At 28.5% G+C, this 20,019-nt stretch overlaps 1 protein-coding gene across 1 annotated transcript; it reads left to right on the top strand.

Moving 5' to 3' along the window:
- Window positions 1–1,166: 1,166 nt before the first annotated feature.
- LOC107450355 (uncharacterized) lies at window positions 1,167–7,264 on the top strand. Its single transcript, XM_016066124.4, has 3 exons — window positions 1,167–1,302; window positions 2,261–2,308; window positions 4,738–7,264. Exons 1-3 carry the CDS (start codon window positions 1,296–1,298, stop codon window positions 5,358–5,360), a joined length of 678 nt encoding a protein of 225 aa, XP_015921610.1. The 5' UTR covers window positions 1,167–1,295; the 3' UTR covers window positions 5,361–7,264.
- Window positions 7,265–20,019: the final 12,755 nt, after the last annotated feature.

Genomic DNA, 20,019 nt, shown 5'->3' with positions numbered 1-20,019 from the left:
ACTTTTTGTTCAATTAAATAAAATAAAGCAATGAAATGAAATAAAATAAAGCAATGAAATAAATGTGTTTTTATATTTAAAGTGTTTTTGACTATTAAATATTAATTAGTTGCAGAATAAATATTGTTACTTAGAGACAAATACTTACTTTAATGAGATTAAATTATAAAATAAGTGTTGCCATAAAATATGAAAACATGTGTAGCCATGAAATATGAAAATATTTGTTGCCATAAAATATGAAAATATGTGTTGCCAGTAAGCAAACAAAAATGAATTAAATAATTAAAAAATGTGACTACACTGTAAAGAGTTTAGTTTCAGTACTAAATTATTAAGCGAATTTAGATGCAAGAATGCTAATTGTCATAATTATTAGAATTGTTTTATTTCATTTAGACTTTAGATTGATCAACAACGTCACAATCAAATAATTGAAACGCATGTTCTTTGACTACAAAAAATAACGTAACATCAAATATCAATGAAAGAAAAATACAATATATCCAGTTTTTTGAAAAAATGAGAATTATTTCATTAATTATTATTTAAGGTGTATTTATCTATTAAATATTAACTAGTTGCAGAATAAATATTGTTAAGACAAATATTTACTTTAATGGAATAAAATTTTAAAATATGTGTTGCATAAAATATGAAAATATGTCTTGTCAGTAAACAAACAAAAATGAATTAAAAAATAAAAAAAATAGGTGACTACTCTGCAAAAATTTTAGTTTCAGTACAACTTATTATTAAACGAATTTAGATGCAAGAAAGCTAATTGTTATAATTATTACATTAGTTTTCCATCCTTTAGACTTCAGATTGATCAACAGCGTCGCAATAAAATAATTCAAACACATGTTCTTCGACTACAAAATATAACGCAAAATCAAATATCAATGAAATGAAAATACAATATTTTCAGTTTATTGAAAAAATGAGAAACAGTTATCCCATTAATTATGACGTACTGTATTATATTTTAATTCATTTCTTGGAATATAAACAAAAGAAAAGTTTTTTACTGTGTGTTTTTATTTTTTTACATCTTAGTTCGATGCAACGATTCTTGAAATCCAACCTTGGAAAAACATTTTTGGTGCGCTTTGAGATTTTATTATTATCTTTGCATAAAAGACGAAACATAAATTTTAGTGGTTCACGACTTAACTGTACTTGAATTATGAATATCTTATTTTAGTATAAAACAAAGAGGTCCAAACTTTTCATTTAACAGATAGATTGTTAATTTTCTGAAGATCCATTCTTCTATTTTTCTCTTCGGAAGTATGAAAGGTAAGTTTTGAAATAAAATTAATTATATAAGCAAAAGGTATTCCTTAAAAATTTTAACAGATTGCGTTAAACATAGTTACTGTTTATTTATTCTTAAATACACACACTACTGAAAAATATATATTAAGGAACGAACAGAGAAATGAAGTAAATTTAATTGTAAGATGATTTCAGAAACATAATTAATATTTTCAAATCACTTTTTTTAATCACTGATCAAGCTTTTACATTTGCATCGGAATGTATATACAATATTATAATTCCCTATTATGTATTCAAACTTACATTAAAAAATTTTATATTTTTATATATAGTATGAAAGGTAAGTTTTGAAATAAAATTAATTATATAAGCAAAAAATATTCCTTGAAAATTTTAGCAGATTGTTTTAAGCATAGTTACTGTTTATTTATTCTTAAATACACACACTACTGAAAAATATATATTAAGGAACAAACAGAGAAATGAAGTAAATCTAATTGTAAGGTGATTTCAGAAACATAATTAATATTTTCAAATCACTTTTTTTAATCACTGATCAAGCTTTTACATTTGCATCGGAATGTATACACAATATTATAATTCCCTATTATGTATTCAAACTTACATTAAAAAATTTTATATTTTTATATATAGTATGAAAGGTAAGTTTTGAAATAAAATTAATTATATAAGCAAAAAATATTCCTTAAAAATTTTAGCAGATTGTTTTAAGCATAGTTACTGCTTATTTATTCTTAAATACACACACTACTGAAAAGTATATATTAAGGAACAAACAGAGAAATGAAGTAAATCTAATTGTAAGGTGATTTCAGAAACATAATTAATTTTCTCAAATCACTTTTTTTAATCACTAATCAAGCTTTTACATTTGCATCGCAATGTATACACAATATTATAATTCCCTATTTTGTATTCAAACCTATATTAAAAAATTTTATATTTTTATTTCTAGGAAGAACAAATACTTTATTTATTCTTTTAATGTCAGTCTACGGTTTTGGTAAGTATATATTATTGAGTCAGTATTTTGTTTTTGTTGGATTAGGATTATAAAAATGCAAATTTCGTAGCGCTAATTAAGTAGAGTGATTCCACAGAAAAAGTACACTTAGAAATTATAATTTTATGCAAGTGTTTTCTGAATATGAATAAAATTATTTTTATCTATAGAAATTCAGTATTAAGAATGCCGGTCAAATGTGTTAAGAATGTCAGTATCACATGTCGGTCAAAACCGTGGAACCACTTTGTATTGAACGCAGTACAAATTAGGATGTTAGAAACATTTAAGTCACCACATATTTTATTAACTTGAGCGGTCGTTCATTTAAGAAAACAGCAAATTAAACTATTATATTGATATTTATTCAAGACTTACTAATTCTTAAATTCTTATTGTATGTTCAAAAAATTGCATGTTTTTCCAGAATGATAAACCTGTTAAATTATTTTTAGAAGAAACCTGAAAAACATGGATTCACTTGATAAACAATAATATTTAACATCTTAATAAGAATTTCCTTTCTTTTTTGTTTTAAAAAAAAATATTAAGTTAGAGAAAATTTGAAAAAAAAAAAAACATTTCTGGTTATATCTAAAATAAAAATTATGCATAAATGTATAAGGTACAGTACGCCAAAATAAAAATGGATCTAATGTTTGGATTTTCACGTTCTTGGACTCAATTCTTAATGGATCGAGAGGGTGACCTCAAATTTGCTAAATAATAAGTGCAGACGATATTTTAAGTTACGAAGTTAGACACAAAAACGTACTTTTTCTGAACAAACATACCTTTCATTTGACGGATGTAGATTTCTGATCTCCAAAATATAAGAGCTAGCCGCAATCCGTTAAATATGGTCCCAATTGTTTGGTCAGGAGAGCGCTTAAAAGTTTGAATTCCTTAATGTTAATTTCACTTTTTAAGCAAATTGAAAAATTTTTATACTCAGTTATAAAATTCGTTTTTTCAAACATAATTCCATGCAGAAAATAACTTAGTAAATATTTATTATTTTATTTAAAATTAAAAAAATCGAATTTTCTGGTCGAAAAATTTTGAATTGTAAGGTATACAATTTTTAGAATTTTTAATTTTAAAGAATATAGTTTTATGTAGCAAAATACAAAATTTGAGCAAAATCGGTCGAATTGTTCCTGAGAAATTGAATTTTAAGCATCTGAAAGTTTTGAAATTCAATTACAAATTTTACAAATTTCAATATACATATTTCCCAGATTGCGACTACCCCTTATATTTTGGAACCCAGATATCCGAATCCGTCAAAAAGAGGTATGTTTATTCAGAGAAAGTACATTTTTGTGTTTGATTTCATAACTTAAAATATCATCTACACTTGGTAATTAGCATATTTGAGGTCACCCTTTTCAGACGAAAAACTTGAAAAATTAAAGTATTTACGCAGGGTACCCCGTAAAAACCACCCTAATCATACATTTTTAGATTTCTTGCAAAAAGGAAGACACAGAGGTATATTCATTGGAAGTTACAAACTATCACTAACGCGAGGAAAAAGCAAAAGTGCTATCAAAACCTGGAAAATCACAGTTTTGGAAGGCGAGTCTACAGAACATCAAAATATGTTTCATTATCAATTGAAACTTCTAGTTGTTACCAGTATTTTTTTCTTCCCTTTCCCCTCTGATTTTTGGCAACTTAACAAGTTTTAGTCCTTCGTGTAGCCACCTTCTTTAATTGTGGTTCGACAGATTTTGATAGCATTTTTAGCTTTTCCTTGATTAAATAGGAATTTGCGACCCCCTAAGTAACTAATTTAATATCTTTATTTTTGAAAAAATTTCGAAAAATATATAGTAACCAAAGCCAAAATTTTTGATGGTTATCCATTGATGGACCAGCATAATCTTGATGGTAACCAACATAAGTAATAATCAACCCAATGTAGGAATTTGAACTGATTTTTGATGGGCCAACATAAAAAAGCAAATTCTTTTGATGGTATACAGCTGAACCAACAATAATTCTCATTAAATCATAATAGAAATACATTTAGTTGGAACCATCATGGACCATCACGGATCATCATGGATTGTTGGTCCGTTGGAATCAAACTTCTCTTAATGACGGTTAACCATCATAGTATTAAAGTAGCATTTTCCATCATGGAATGATGGATGTTTGTTGGCATATAAAAAACCATGAACGCATAATGGAAAATGTTGGATGATGGTGACCATCAAATGCTGTTGGACTATTATGAATCGCACTGAAACTAATGTAAACCATCAGAATCTTTTGATGGCACCATTAAGAATTTAGAGATGGGAAGGGAACTCTTTACGGAGCATCGGGTTAAAGACAAATTAGTGTGAAAATATTTAAAATCAGACATCATTTAGAAAAGCTAATATTTCTTCATCTTAATGATCTTATTTTTATTTTAGCTAATTCTAATGGCAACAACTTTGTTAATGAATACTTTGATACTGTGTTAAATACAGCCTTGCAAATGGAACTGGGATCTTTAGGTCTCGATCCGGTTTTCCTACCCGATTTTGATACTGATTTTGACGACAGAATAAAACTAATTGGAAGAGTACATGGTATTGCAAATTTCTACGATGGTCAACTAGGAGGATTAGGAAATGCTCGAAGAAAAGGAGACTGTTCAGGACCATTTTTAGATTGGAACATGCCTTTTATTAATTGTTCTCTAGGTTTAGATGATTTAAAAATCTATTTTAAAGGTAAGCTTAAGTACGGCAAGCTTCCAACAGTTTCAATTACTGCCAGAGCAAATTTAACGTCCACTCTCATGTCAGTTATAATTGCCAACTATCCGATAAATGTTAATAATTTAAGATCAGTATCATTTTTAAAAATTGGTCAGATTCAGCCAAAATTTACTGGCTTAGGTTCTCCTTTGAACAAATACTTAGATGTATTGGAAAAAGGATTTATAGATCACGCTTGGCCAGCTGTTATTAACATGATAAGTTTAAATTTTCTGTATGCTTTGCAAAATGCGGTTTTTGCAGTTCCATTTATGTGGTACACTGCGTTTTAATTCTTCTTTTCAGTTTTATGTAGTTACAATCTAAATTCAATTGTTTCTGAAATAATTTCTAAAATCTGTAGCCTCGAAATTTTGAAGCTTTTACTTAAGTGGTACATAAATTTATTTTAAATGTGTTGGCTTATGCACTCAAGAATTTATGGTAAAAATCTATTTTAAAAGGTCTTCAGATGAAGATCTTACTTAATTTTTTAAACCTTAATTTCGCTGAGCGTACAGTAGATTGAAATAAATCAAATAATGATTATGAATAATAAATTTTTAAACAAATAACTTGGTTATGTTTATAAATAAAAATGACTTGACTGTTATAACTCCTTTAATATGCTGCTCAAAACAATTAAAGGATGTTGAGGTTGTGGATTGATTTTGCACCTGGAAGTTAAATGATTGATACATTATCGACAGACGTAGTAGGCTATATGAGATAAAAATTACATTTGTTTGGAAGAAAGAAAAATCAGTTTTATTGAGTGTTTAGGTACAAAAGGAAAAAAACACAATTTGTTCATGTGAGAAAAACAAATTTTTTAAAAAAAGGTGCTTCCTTAAAAGAAAATCGTTTTTAGTAGGGGGTATGGTTTCCCCGGACTCCCAGCAGCCTTGAACACCTTTGAGGCATCGAGTCAACGAGCTTATTAATGAGGGGCTGGGGTATTCTGTCCCACTATAGGCGTCCAGCAATTCGTCCGAAAAACACACGCTAGCCAATACATTCGTATGATTCCTTCATCCAAAAGGAAATCATTCACCAAGTTAGCACGATGTGGCTTGCAATTGCAGTTCATTAACACGAAATTATCTCCAATTGCTGCAGCGTAAAGGACTACAATAGGTCTCAGGATCTCATCCCTATATCGGTGACCGGTCAGAGCTCCATTTCGAATGATATGGAGATCGGTGCGCCCATCAATGGAGATGCCAGCATGCATAGACCATCACTTCCCCACCGCTAAATCTTACACTTTCGTGCACGAAAGCAGGATTGTTTCTAGTGCCACGTTCCCTCCTAATGAAAATACGCCTATTATCAGAATGAACAGAAAAATGGGACTTGCCAGAGAAAAGATTGCGAAATTCATTTCTCCTCCAGTTTACATTCCCTGTTGCCCACTCCCTGCGAATGCGATTGTGCCTTGCCACACCATTGGTCGGCGAGGAGGCAGACCTAGAGCGTGAAGGTGGTTTCGGACAGTTTATGGCCGGAACTGTGGTACCAGCAGCCGAGTGAAGGTGTAGTTGAAGAAGAGTGGCGTTCATATTTCAGAGTTTCCGAGCCGTTAGCGTAAAATAATGGTCTTCATTGGGCGCTGTTGCACGTCTACGCCTTTGTCCTGATCTTCAGCCTGCATTTTCAGTCTCCAAAAAACGGTTCCAGATCCTGGAAATCACACTTTGGGAAACTCCAATGACTTCTGCTACTTCTGATTGTATTTAGCACCCCTCTAACCGGCCAACAACTCTCCAAGCTTCTGATTTAGTTACATGACTTCGTTGAGACTTGAGAAGCGTGTTGAAAAGCAACGCGCTTACTGAATGCCGATTACTCTTTTCCGCTTTGTTCAGCATTAAGTTGAAAGCCAAATCAAATTAGCTGCCACTAAAGCGTCGTCTTCGACGTCAAACTCAAAATTTGCATACTGCAAAGTTTGAAAATAAGAAAAATTTGCAGCTGTGACTCTCTTCTTCCATTCCATGCAACAACAAAAATTGCTTATAAAGTTATTTTATACAAGACTTACAATATCATTTAATGTTTTGATCAGTGTATATTGTAACTTGAAATGAAATCTCACATGACTATTATAAATGCATACATAAACTTATTTATATGAGTTATTATGATAGTTACAATGAAATAATTTGTATTTTCAATAAAAAAAAACGAAGTATAAGAGTATGTTATGTCTTTCAATGCTACCAAATGGCGTTAAGTAATACTATTCTTAAGAGTTGTGCTTTGAAGTCCATAGTATAAGATGAAACAAAAATCTGATAATGGATGCTCATTGTCAGCCCATTCAAAAATGGCCGTCTATTATCTTATTTTTTCTGAAGATCCAATATACTTCACTGAAAAAAAAAGTATAGCAAATGTACAAAATTCCGGATGAAATTACAATAAAAAGTATCGGCACTCAGAGTGGCGGTACTTTTTACAGAAGGATCCATTTTTACCGGAACATGCTACGGAACAAAAAATCTGATGCACTGTAATTTTAAAGTAATAATTACAGTAAAATCACTGAATCAATGAAATTAAATTACTATTACTCTAAAAATTACGGTATAATATCATCAGGTAAAAATGGATTTGACGGTAAAATAGATTTTAAGGATGATACACCCAAAGTGCCGGTATTTTGTACCGAATTTGGTCCGGAATGTTTCATTGTGTATCAGAAAATAGTCAAATTTACTGTGTTTCTGGCTCTATGAGAACACCAAAAGGCTCGGTATCTTTTTTCGAAAGGCTTTGGCAATGATTATAGTTAAATAACAATAAAATATGATTTTATAACCTGTGATAAAATTTGGTTAATGTGATAAAATTAATAGTAGCATATTTAAAGGATGGAAAAAATAATAAATATTGTTTTTAGCAGATGACTTTCTTCAACGACGAAACAAAAAGTAAAAATTTCTCATAAAATAGAAATAAAAATCTTGCATTTGATTTGTTAAGTTCGTGTTAACATACGATGCGCTTTATGATCTTATAATTATACTCTTGCAGCGTCATATTGTTGTTTCTTTTTCAAGAATGAATGTTCCCCTCATTTGTCGAAATGTGTTGCCAAGTCTAGGAATCCAGTAAGACTACGAAAATATTTTCCAATTTTTAATATTTCTATAATATATACTATCATAAAAGATAGCACAAATTGAATTTTGTCAGACATGTTTAACTTTTAAAAGCTTTTATATTGCTTTGATTTACATTATTTGTATAATTAGCAAAATAAAACGGAACGAATGTTTACTTAAATCCTTTACCGCAATGGTATTTTCTTAACTTGCAACGGAGTATAAATATATTTTTAAGAGGAGATAATATTAAAACGCCGTATAATTGAAACATACACTGCAAAAAAACTTGAGTGTATCTCTACTCCAAAAATGGTGGCAACTACTTTACACCAAAATCGTGTTGTGAAACACCATACATTATTAGTGCCGTGAAACACCAAGCCTCTATTTGGTGCTAAGTAGCTGCCACCGTTTTTCATTTTCAGTAACACTAAAATTTATCATTACAGTAAGATATGATACATAAAGAGTCAGTAAAGTTATTTTTACGATATAATTCGGATAGGTATTATACCACAGTTTTCACAGTTTATTTGGTGTAAAGTAGTTCCCACTATTTTTCATATTCAGTATGACTAAATTTCTAATTACAGTAAGATATGATACACAAAGAGTCAGTGAAGTTATTTTTAAGATACAATTCGGATAGGTATTACAGCCAGTTTTCGCAGTGTATATCTGATAACTATTTTTAATGTAGGGAACAAATATTAAGAAAATACGTTTAAATATTGAAGAAAATTTATAGCTCTAAATCATTTAAAAACTAATTCAGAAATATTAGATACGTAGCTTTTCTGAACGTGGCATTTCCCTGAAATTTAACAGCCACATGACAGTAAGGTCATGGTTTGTTGTTGGCTTATAAATCATAAGATTTGTGAACTAAAAACCAGTATTAATAACTCTAGAATCAGGATAAACCATTATATTGCGCTATTGTGATTTAAATATTTGATAACACTGTTAAACGTAAATTTAACTTTCAGAGAAGGCTTCTAAGTACAGAATGTTATATGAAAGAGAAAAAAATGTGTTTTAGTAAGACACTTTCGTTTATTCTTGAAAAAAAAATGCTTGGAAAAAATGGTTACTTCTACAATAATTTCAGCGATTGCCAGTTAAAATAGATATGTTGTCAAGCATGATGATGTGTTTTAAAATAAATAGCACATGGCATTGAAGTCAGAAAATGAGGAATAATCTCAATGACATTTTTTTAAATTTGTTTAAAATTTTCCTCCACTTAGTTTCGCTTAAAGAAAATAAAATACTCTTCGACATTCTTCCTTTTTAAATTAATGATATTTTCTATATAAAAAATAACAAAAATGGCCTAAATCACGTGTCTAATATTAAACGAGACCCGCGTATATATTCGTGATTACTGACCGAAACCAGTTTCTTTTAGTTCATTCAACTCTTCAAAATTATCCTTTTTTTTTCTTTTCTTTTTTTTTTGACCATCCCTTAAGTCGTAAGTGATACTTCTTGTAAAATAGAACATGATTTAAGCTTCTTAGTATGTCTCGTAAGTTCTTTTGGTTCCTCTATCGCCAAGAAATCATTCTTATTGTTATAATACACTGTTTCAGAAAACTTTGTTTCCGGAAATTATAAAATTCTTTCATTGTTTTGTTACTATTTGTTACATTACCTTACCCAGATTTGTGTCGCATAAACTAGATATACTAGATATAGATACAAATTATTAGTTTACATAGCAATGAAAATGATACCAGGTTATTCAAAAGTAATTTACTTTGCTCAGATATGAATTAATTTAAATTACTCTTTTACTAAATATACCAGTGGTTTTTAATCTTTTGGAAGAAAAGTAATACTTCACATTCGATTAAATTCTTCCAGAACTCAGTTGTGAAACAGAACTATGCATATTTTGCACGTTGCATAATTCAATGTATAAAAAAAAAATCTTGCTAACTTTAACTACAGCATTTGTGATCAACAAACAAGTATTAATAACTTTATATTCAGAGTACCATCTTTATATTACTTAATCTAGATATGTGTCTTTCAAACTAGTTATAGAAATAAATCGCTAATTTACATACCTTAAATTAAAATAAAAATTATACCAGGTTATTCTGAAATAATTTACCTTGTTCTGATATTTATAAAAGAATTTAAATTACTTTTTCATTACATAAAACAGTGTTTTTCAACCTTTTCGGAGAAAAGGAATACTTTAAACTTCATAAGAATTTTCCAAAATGCAGTTGTAAACAGAACTATGCGCATTTTGCATGTTACATAATGCAAGATTAAAAAAATACTAACTTAAACTACAACATTCTCGATCTATAAATAATTATTAATAATTTTATAATTAGAGTATCATCTTACTACTCTACTGTTTATCAAATAAATAGTTGTTCAGACATTATTAAATATCACTGAATCACTTTAATTTAATAAATATTATTGAAAAAATTGTGGTATTATATATAATGGTAAAAATGGATTTTACGGTAAAATGATTTTTTCGGATGATGCACCCAAAAGTCCTTTATATTGTAGTTTGATTCAAAATATTTTAATTTGTATTGCATTCATATAAGAACACTAAACACTATCACAGTCATATAAGAACAAATTTCATCTTTGTTAAAATCTTTTAATAACACTATGCATCTTTCATAAAATGTAAAATGTAATCGGATTACATAATATAAATTTATCATCTTGCAGTTAATTCTCCTTCGAGGCATCTAGCGGACTATCACACGTTTGTGCTGCTAATCTTCTACTTGACACGTGGCGTGGATTTGAGTTGTACGACGCGTGGATTTGTGTTGTACTAGTATTATTCTGGCAGTGTGCTATGTCTTAGATAAACAACAAGTTAGTTTATTACTTGAAGATCGCATTCATATAAGAGCACTAACTTCAAATTTCACGTTTGTTAATATATCTTTCAATGCCAATATGCACCTTTCATATAGTATCAAAACCATCATGTAACATAGCATAAATTTATCATCTAATTTTCCTTCGTACGATCATGCAGGTTAAAATACCTTTGTACTGCTAATCTTATATTTAGACAAGGTGAGGGTCTAAGTTATATTCTTCGCTCCTATATAAGTTGTATAATTGGTAATCTTCTGCGAATGTGGTACATTTTAGAGAGAAACACAGTTAGTTGATTACTTGTATATCGCATTCCTTCAAAAACATTGACTTAAAATTACGCCATTATTAAAATCTTTCAATAACACCATATTTCATAGAGTATGGAATGTGATCACATAACATACATTTATCACACATAAAGATTAATTTTCCTTTGTGCATTCTATATTGTATTTATTAACAACTTTGAGTTATATTTCGCCGATGTTGGGATGGTTGTGTTTGTCTGTGATCAAATCTTAGCAAGACATAAAGTTGGTTTATTACGGAAACATCTGGACTGTAAGGTCAGTTGTTTTCTGAACTAAGCGCTTGCTTGTTTGTTAATTTGTAAATATTGAACATGTCGCATAAACAGAATACCTTTTTTATCGCTGTTAAATAAGTACAAGAATTATAGTTGAACTTGCAAATAGTACTTCAAGCGTGACGGAGTTGTTCCTTCAGATTGGTTAACATTAGAAACAAGGTTTGCATAAAAACGATGTTCAAAGACATTATAAAATTTTAATCGCCTATTTAAGAGCCATGGTGGTTCAGGGGATAGAGTGCTTGCCTCCTAATGAGATGAACAAAGTTCAAATCCTAGAGGTGGCATGTGGATACGAATCCTACTGCCGGCTCACACCGTCCACAGTAATGGCGTAAAATATCCACAGTGGTCGATGGATCATGGGTTGGATTCTTTTTTTGCGCCAGGCTAACCGTGAGAGGTTTTCGCGGTTTTCCTTTCCGTGTAACACAAATACGAGATAGTTCCATCGAAAAAGTCCTCCACAAAGACTAGTTTGTCCCAATGCTTGATTCTAGAATTCCCTTGTCCTCCGGGTAAGTTCAAAATTATAAGGTTATGTGGTTGAATATTGATAGTCACAAACTCAGAATTGGATCGATTGTACAACACCGGTTATAAAACATAAAATAAAACGGCTTATTCAGAAATTATTACAAACTTAGTTTATATAGAAATACAAAATTATTTAGAAATTATTTTTGATTCACACCGCAATTAGTTTCACCTTACCTTCAAAAAGATAATTCATAACTTGATATGGTGATTTGAGGAAACTGGTTGTTGTATTGAATAACAGTTTTTTTCTCTTTTCAATGTCTTGATTTTTTCACTTCTTCTCAAAATTTAGCAGGACACTTTCTCTAAATTCACGGAACACTGGTGTTCCGCGGATCCACTAACTGTTCGAAACCACTGACCTAAAACAAGCGTTTTCTTCTTAGTAGACAAAAATCAGCTGGACCATAGCATAATTGGCTATTTTTAATGCATTCAAGTTCATTATTTATTTAAATATTTAGTTGATTATTGGGGCAGACAATATAAACTCCGGTTTATACTTTATGTAAAATAACTATTGCTTCATTTGAGTTATTTCTTCTTAAAATATAAATCAGGATGGTGTAATAACAATGCTTTTAAAGGGAATATCAGTATCTTGAAACATAAAACGGATTGAATTTGTTTTAGAAATACCATCACCGTGGCTTCGTTTATTCATTTTTTTGTGTTTTCACTAACATATTTATTACTTAAAAATATAATAGATGCACTTTAAACATGTTAATAGAAATTTTAAACAATTATCAAAGTATTAGGAAGTGAACTGCACAATCTAATTTTTCTTTTATTCTTTTTTTATTTCTCATTATTTTTCTTATTTTCTATTATTTTGTTTTTAATCATTCACGTATTTTAAAAGACATTGAATACACTAGACAATTGTAGCATCTTAACCTAATAAAATGACAATGCAAATTAGCAACAAAAAAATTTATATATTTTACATATTTAGACACATAAATATTGAACATAGATTACATATTTTTTAGATTCGGAAAACAAAAGGAATTTTTTTTTATTACTTTCGAATTCTAAAATTCTTACGATAACACTCTATTTAACTATTTCAAGATCATTGAAGTATTCTCATTTCATTAACTTGAGAAAGTTGATTTTTTTCTTGATGTCAGGTTACTCTTAAAAATAATATCCTCTCCATCATGCTTGGTTTTATAGGTTTTGTTTACAAAAACTTTAAAATCTACCATTAAAACAGAAGAAATGGAGAAAAAAAATGGCACAGAAAATTTATTTTACGTATTTGAACACATAATATGCAAATATTGAACTTATGTTAAATTTTTTTTTGAGCCGGCTAGGTGGCCGAGTGGCTAGCGTGTCTGACTGCAGGTTCGAATCCCTCTCAGGGCTTGGATGTTTCTCTCTGTGCTTTGTTATGTGTGATTTATGAATGTGGCCCACCTTATGAACAGGTATCTGTGACAGTGCGTCGTGGGTAATGCTGCTCTTCTCCGTGACTTTGGTCACAAGGTGCTCACCAGCCTACGCCAATATATGTATATATATATATATATATATATATATATATATATATATATATATATATATATATATATATATATATATATATATATATATATATATATATATATATATATATATATATATATATATATATATATATATATATATATATATATATATATATATATATATATATATATATATATATATATATATATATATATATATATATATAAATAAATTGGAATTAACAGACCTAGTTGGTTGTTAAACACTAAAAACTAATGACACTTGTTTAAAAAAAACGCTGACGCAACTTTGTTACAGAGTCTACATTTCTAGGTTTAAGACTCGACACACAAAATAGTTCAATAATTGAGCGTACAAAAATCAATGAAATTCTTAGCAATAAAAATTTTTAGCATTTTTTTATTTGCACGCAATTTCCCCCCATTTGGTTGCGAGCTATATAAAATAAGGAAAAATGTGTCGTTTTAAAAAGATACAAGAGACACGAAAGGCTTAAAGCTATTCACTTTTGAGCCGTTAAGGCTAAGATGCGATAAAACGGTCCACGTGAACTTGAATTAGTCTTGACACAGTTCAGCCAACAGCGTTCGTGTTTGACTTATTATAGGATAGATGATGATGATGTTTACCACTGAAATCTCTAAGTTGGCCTCCACACGAACGTGAAGAGAATAACGAACCCATTAGGAAGGAATATCATCAGTAGATATCTTCCTTCTTTTGTTTTATTTCAATCTATTCTAAATAAAAGGCCTGGGGATGTTTGTCAATGTGTTTGGATTGGGTGATTTGCATTCATATTCGTTTCTGATTACCGTTGTAAAAGAGTACGATGAGGTTATATAACGCTTGCCCTGATTTTGTTAAGATGTTAGATTTAGAACATAAATAGTAAATATTTTGTGCTAATCTTTGCAGTGTTTCTTTTTTCTTTTTTTGACGAGACTCAACCCAGATAGTTTAGCATATTAATTACCAGTTTAAATTATTTTTAAAAATTTTACAAATTTCATGTTAAATTTAAATTATACAGTCAAATCCCATTATAGTGAACATGGTTTATAGTGAACTCCCGGATGCAGTGAACGAAACGTTCGCTCCCGTCCCTTGCTATACACATATCATATTATTCTTTGTTGATATAGTGATCCAAAAGAAGATAGGAAATTGGATATTAGGATATTTTTTCTGTTTTAGACTGATTTATTTTTCTTCATTTATTGGTAATTTTGACATTTCTACATAAAATATATATACCGATTTTTAAAACCATCGATTGAGTGGAATGTAGCCAAAAGCATTTTTTTTGTTTGCTTCTTCTATCTCAGTTTCCCATCCTAAATAAAGGCCATCCCTAAATTTTCTGCACGCAAGACGAAGAGTAATAAAAAATAAAAGTTAACGCATTTTTTGTTACTACATATTGTTTTTTAATCATTTTTATATTTCTTTTTACTGGTCATTTATTTAAATAATGTGTAATAAAAGGGAGCAGTTCGGAAAAATTAGTTAAAATTGTTTTCGGTACTGACAAAATTTCGGACTCTTAAAGGTTCACTGTAGCGGGGCTTAACTGTATTTTCTCCATTTTCAAAGGGGGAAAAATGTAAAAATTAATGGACTGTATGGTAATGAAATTTCTAATAAAAAAAACTTTATTCTAGTTAATAAAACCAAAATATACAGTAATAAAAACAAAATATATGGATTGGGTAATATTTTTCCGTTCATATGTTAACAGAGAATTCTGCTTATCAAAATTATATCATTACCCCACATTCAGTAAAATATACAAAAAAAGTAAATTTTGTAGAATTACTAGTTTTTATGCTATGCTCTAAGGTAAAATTACTAAATTTTACCACTTTTACCAAATTTTATCACCCATTACAAAACAATATTTAATAGTTAGTTTTACCAAAATCTATAACAAAGCTCTTCAATAGAAATTCCCGAATGTTTTGGTGTTCCCATAGAGCAAGAAACTATAAATTTTACCTTATTCTAGTACTTTTGTTCATGCTTTTTTTTTCTTAGTGCAGTTTTTTTTTGTTAACCTTCTAGTGTTTTTTTCTTTCTTCATCGATAATGTCATTTTCCAGAAAATGCTATCAGCAAAGTTTAGGTTCTAGACGTTATTGATCTAGCTAGTTTAATCACTAATTACGTTTTAAATGGTTTAAGTTAATCTTAAACTCAATTTACATTCCCTTCCATCGTTAATATTTTGTGTTTATCCGTACAGTATCCATACTCAATTTATACTGAAGGAAATGGACTTTTAATAAAAAAGAGAGGATTTCACCGCCAGTTTCTATTCGAGTATTTTAAAAGCACCGAAAATAAAAAAAAAATTCAATTATTCGTAAAATAAATTCATCTAGTTCTTTAAAAATAGTTAGTGTAATTGAACGGTCTAGTACAACAGAATTATGCTTTAAAATAAGTGCTTATTTGCGAACACTTCAGAATATACAAAGACAATAATTATAAATTTCATGAAAAAGAAATCTTTAAAAAGTGCCTTTCCAAAGTAGCTAAGTACTTTTTAAAGGGATTTTATATATCACATTTTAAGTAGAACGCTGCCCATACAATTTTCGAGGATTTTAGGTGGGGAAATAAAAATTAACTCTCCATTATTCGTCGATAAGTAATGTTCTAGATAACGTAGATTGGGAGAAAGCAACCGTTTTGGAAAGGGTGCTACTTTCGAAAGAAAAAAAACATAAGCGAGCTACTTCCAGCCTTTGCTACTTGCGAAAAAATATAAAAAAATTAAATTATGTAATTTATAAGCTGATTATGATATTTTTTAGTAAACAGCATATATTTCTTACTAAGTCTAAGTGAAAATTTAAAAAAATGACTATAACAGATAAAAAAAGTGCTTAGGTTTTATTGTTAATAAACATTTTAAAGTTTCAGATAGTTTGGTTGTGTAAAGTAGAAATAAATAACAACAAGCACATTTAGTATTACTAAAGAAATCAGTATATAATGTGACTTTTGAATTTGTTTTTTATTCAAGTCATTTATATTAAGATTTGTGATAGAAGATTCTAATACAATTACTGTTTTTGATTCATAGCAATTAATTGTGAATGATATAACTAAACATTGCGGTAATGTAATGTCAGTAAAGTGTGGGGTAATACTTAAGCCCTTATTCTTGTTGCGATTATGTTACGTAATGAGCTCTAGTAGAGTGGAATGAGCTCTAATAGAGTGGAAGTTAAGGTGAAAGTAATAAAGATTTAATCTGAACTATTTACAGCTTCTAAAATTACATAATAGCAATATCTGTGAAAATATTATTCAAGCTGAACGGTTTTCAGATAAAAACCAGAGGAAAACGAATTTATTTTTAAGATTCCCTACGCAGTCAAGTATCTCCAACATTTGTTACATTTATGTTCTAAATTTCAACATAATTAGAAAACGTTTTTCAGTAGATTAAGAAAGTAAAAGCAATTTAAGCCTTTCGCAGATACGAAAAATAATTCGTTTTAGTTGCATTTCAATTCCACAGCTTAATTTTTATTACACGTTTTGAATTTTACTAGATCACAAATTATGTTAAAATATGCTTTTATGAAAATTTATTACTTTCAAAATTTATAAATAAATTAAACAATTTCGGAAATTTTGACAATATTTTCTACGTTATGCTTATTATTATTTTTTTGAATGAAAAAAAAGTATAAAATAAATTGAAACATGAAAATTGAAAGGAAAATATTTGTTTCAATTTTTGTAATGGCTACTTTTGTACCATTATTAATTATTGCATTTTATTGCTTTGCCAATTGTTGAATGGTTTAAACTATTTTCTTAATACATTTCTTTCCCTATTTTTTACAAATAAATAAACTCCAAACTTAATTGAAACAATTTTCTCATGTTCTTATTTATTTATTTATTTTAAATGCAATTTATAAAAAATTCTCGAGCCACAAAAAGAAATATATGAAAACCTCCCTATATTATGTTTTTAATATATATTATATTTTCAATATTGAAAAATTATATTATCCTAATTATATTATGTATTATATACCTAACTATATTATCACAAACTACTTTTTAAGATCACCTCTTACTTTGCAAAATGCAAATTTTGTAAAAGAATTTTGGTAAAGGGCACATCTGATGATACACTGAGAAAAAAAATAGCATGTTCAAAACTACCAGAACATTATAACATTTACTGTGTTTCTAATTCTATGGAAACACCAAAAAAGCAAGGCAATTTTTACAGAAACGCTTTGTTATTGATTTTGGTGATATTATTGCTTCGCAATATAAATTATATAATTAAATATTGCTTTATAATATGTGTTAAAATTTAATAATTTTATCACGCTACCTTAAAACATGACATAAAAACCATTTATTCAGTTAAATTTCTTTCAGATTTGTCTTTTTACTAAACTTGTAGTAATATAAACTATAATTTGAAAAACCAGAATTTCCTTTAAAACCATTACCGTATGAACGAAAAATTATGAAATTAATGGTTTAAATGCCGTATATTTTACATTTATTACAACCTTTATTATTATTACTATTATTATTATTATTTATTATTATTATTTTATTTATATATCATCACCATACTGCACGGCAATTTTACCAGAATTTTTTTCTTCATGTAGGATCACCGCCTATTTTCAAAATGAAAATTTTGAAAAATAATTTTAAAATAATTTTGGTGGGCGGCACCTTTGAAGAAAAGAATATTCTTTTCACATTGTTTAATATTTTTGATATAGCACACGTTTGGTCACGCCCTTAAATTATTCAAAATGAAATAACATATTACAAATAATTATTTACCCGATAATTTTATAAAAAGTATCGAATATGTAAAATTTAAAAATTCCTGCTCATAATTATATTTCGAATTTTACATTGCCGTTGTATTAAGCTAAATATTTTGCAAATATTTGTCATGAAATAAATTATATCGATTTAGAATATAATGTAACACATTTTCTCTGCTTTCTTGGAACTCATTGAGCTGTGTATGGTTCAAAATAAATTAAAACTAATTTTGTAAGAGAACATAGGTAAGTCAAAAACAGTCTTAAAAGTTCAAAGCAAATAATTATTCGCAACTAAATATGATTAAAAGCATATTTTAGTCTACCTCAATAATATACCATATAATTAATACGCCAACAGTAGCATGCGTATTTAAATTAGATAGTGAAAGCTTATAAATTAATTGAAAAAGTCACAGATTTCTTTTTATAAACATTTATTAACTAACGAAGGAAAAATTATATATACCTCAAAATCTATGGCAACATAAAGTATGAATAAAAAATAAAAAGTGTTTAAATAATTAAAAGGGAATATAAATTAGCTAAATTTAATTGAGATTGAGGTTTAAGAGAAGTTGCCAGTCGTAGCAGCCTGCAAATGAAAAAAAAAAAATGCGTATTACGGATTATTCTTGTTGTCATTAGAAGGGAATTAAAACAATATTTTTGTTTTATACTGATTTAAAGAAAATATGACTAATTAGAGCTGTAAATAAAAGTGTTTCCTTTATATTTTATCTGAATTCGTTACAAGTGTGCTTTGTAACATACAAGTATTAAATGTACAGAAATAAAAAAGATTTTATCAGTATGGAATTTAAGGTAAAGTTATCGCATTATATAGTTTCTGTGCCATATCTATCGAAACACGAGCACTATTTCAATGAAACGTTTGATGATGATGTGAACAAACTATGTTTTCAGTGAAATCCATAGAAAGGTAGTCTTTGTACGATATCATTAGAGATTCATATATCTTTAATTAGTCATAACTTCGAAAAATTATCACTGGATAAAAGCTTTTCTGTAAAATTATCTCTTAAAAATGATGCACGATCAGATACTTTTTATAATACAATTTGAAAAAAATTGCAAAAGCTGTTTACTTTGTGTTTCTAAAGCAAAACGTGAAATAAATCTTTAAAAAATAAACAAAACTTTGAACCTTAATATATGTTTTCGTGAGAAACGTTTGGTTCCTTTTTCGCTTTGAAATTGGATAAAACAGTTTATTCCCCTTGTATTTCATAATAACTATTAGAATGAAAAGTTGAAATTTAAAATTATATTTTTATTACAAAAAGAAGAAATTGACTTATTTTCAAATATTTACACTTTTTCTTTATTTTATGATCGATCCCTAGAAAGCCCCTAGTACCTTGGTAGAGCTCTTTTTATCGCTCACAGGGACATAAACCACTTCGAAAAACTAAAAAATATTATCTAAACATTTTTTTATGAGCAAAGAAGAGTAAAAACTAGT

Source organism: Parasteatoda tepidariorum, chromosome 11, assembly GCF_982258835.1.
Source record: "Parasteatoda tepidariorum strain Cologne lab strain chromosome 11, Ptep-v5.0, whole genome shotgun sequence".
NCBI classification, from domain to species: Eukaryota; Metazoa; Arthropoda; class Arachnida; order Araneae; family Theridiidae; genus Parasteatoda; species Parasteatoda tepidariorum.
Note: the sequence above shows the minus strand (reverse complement) of the source record. Positions and strands in the feature narration are given on the sequence as shown.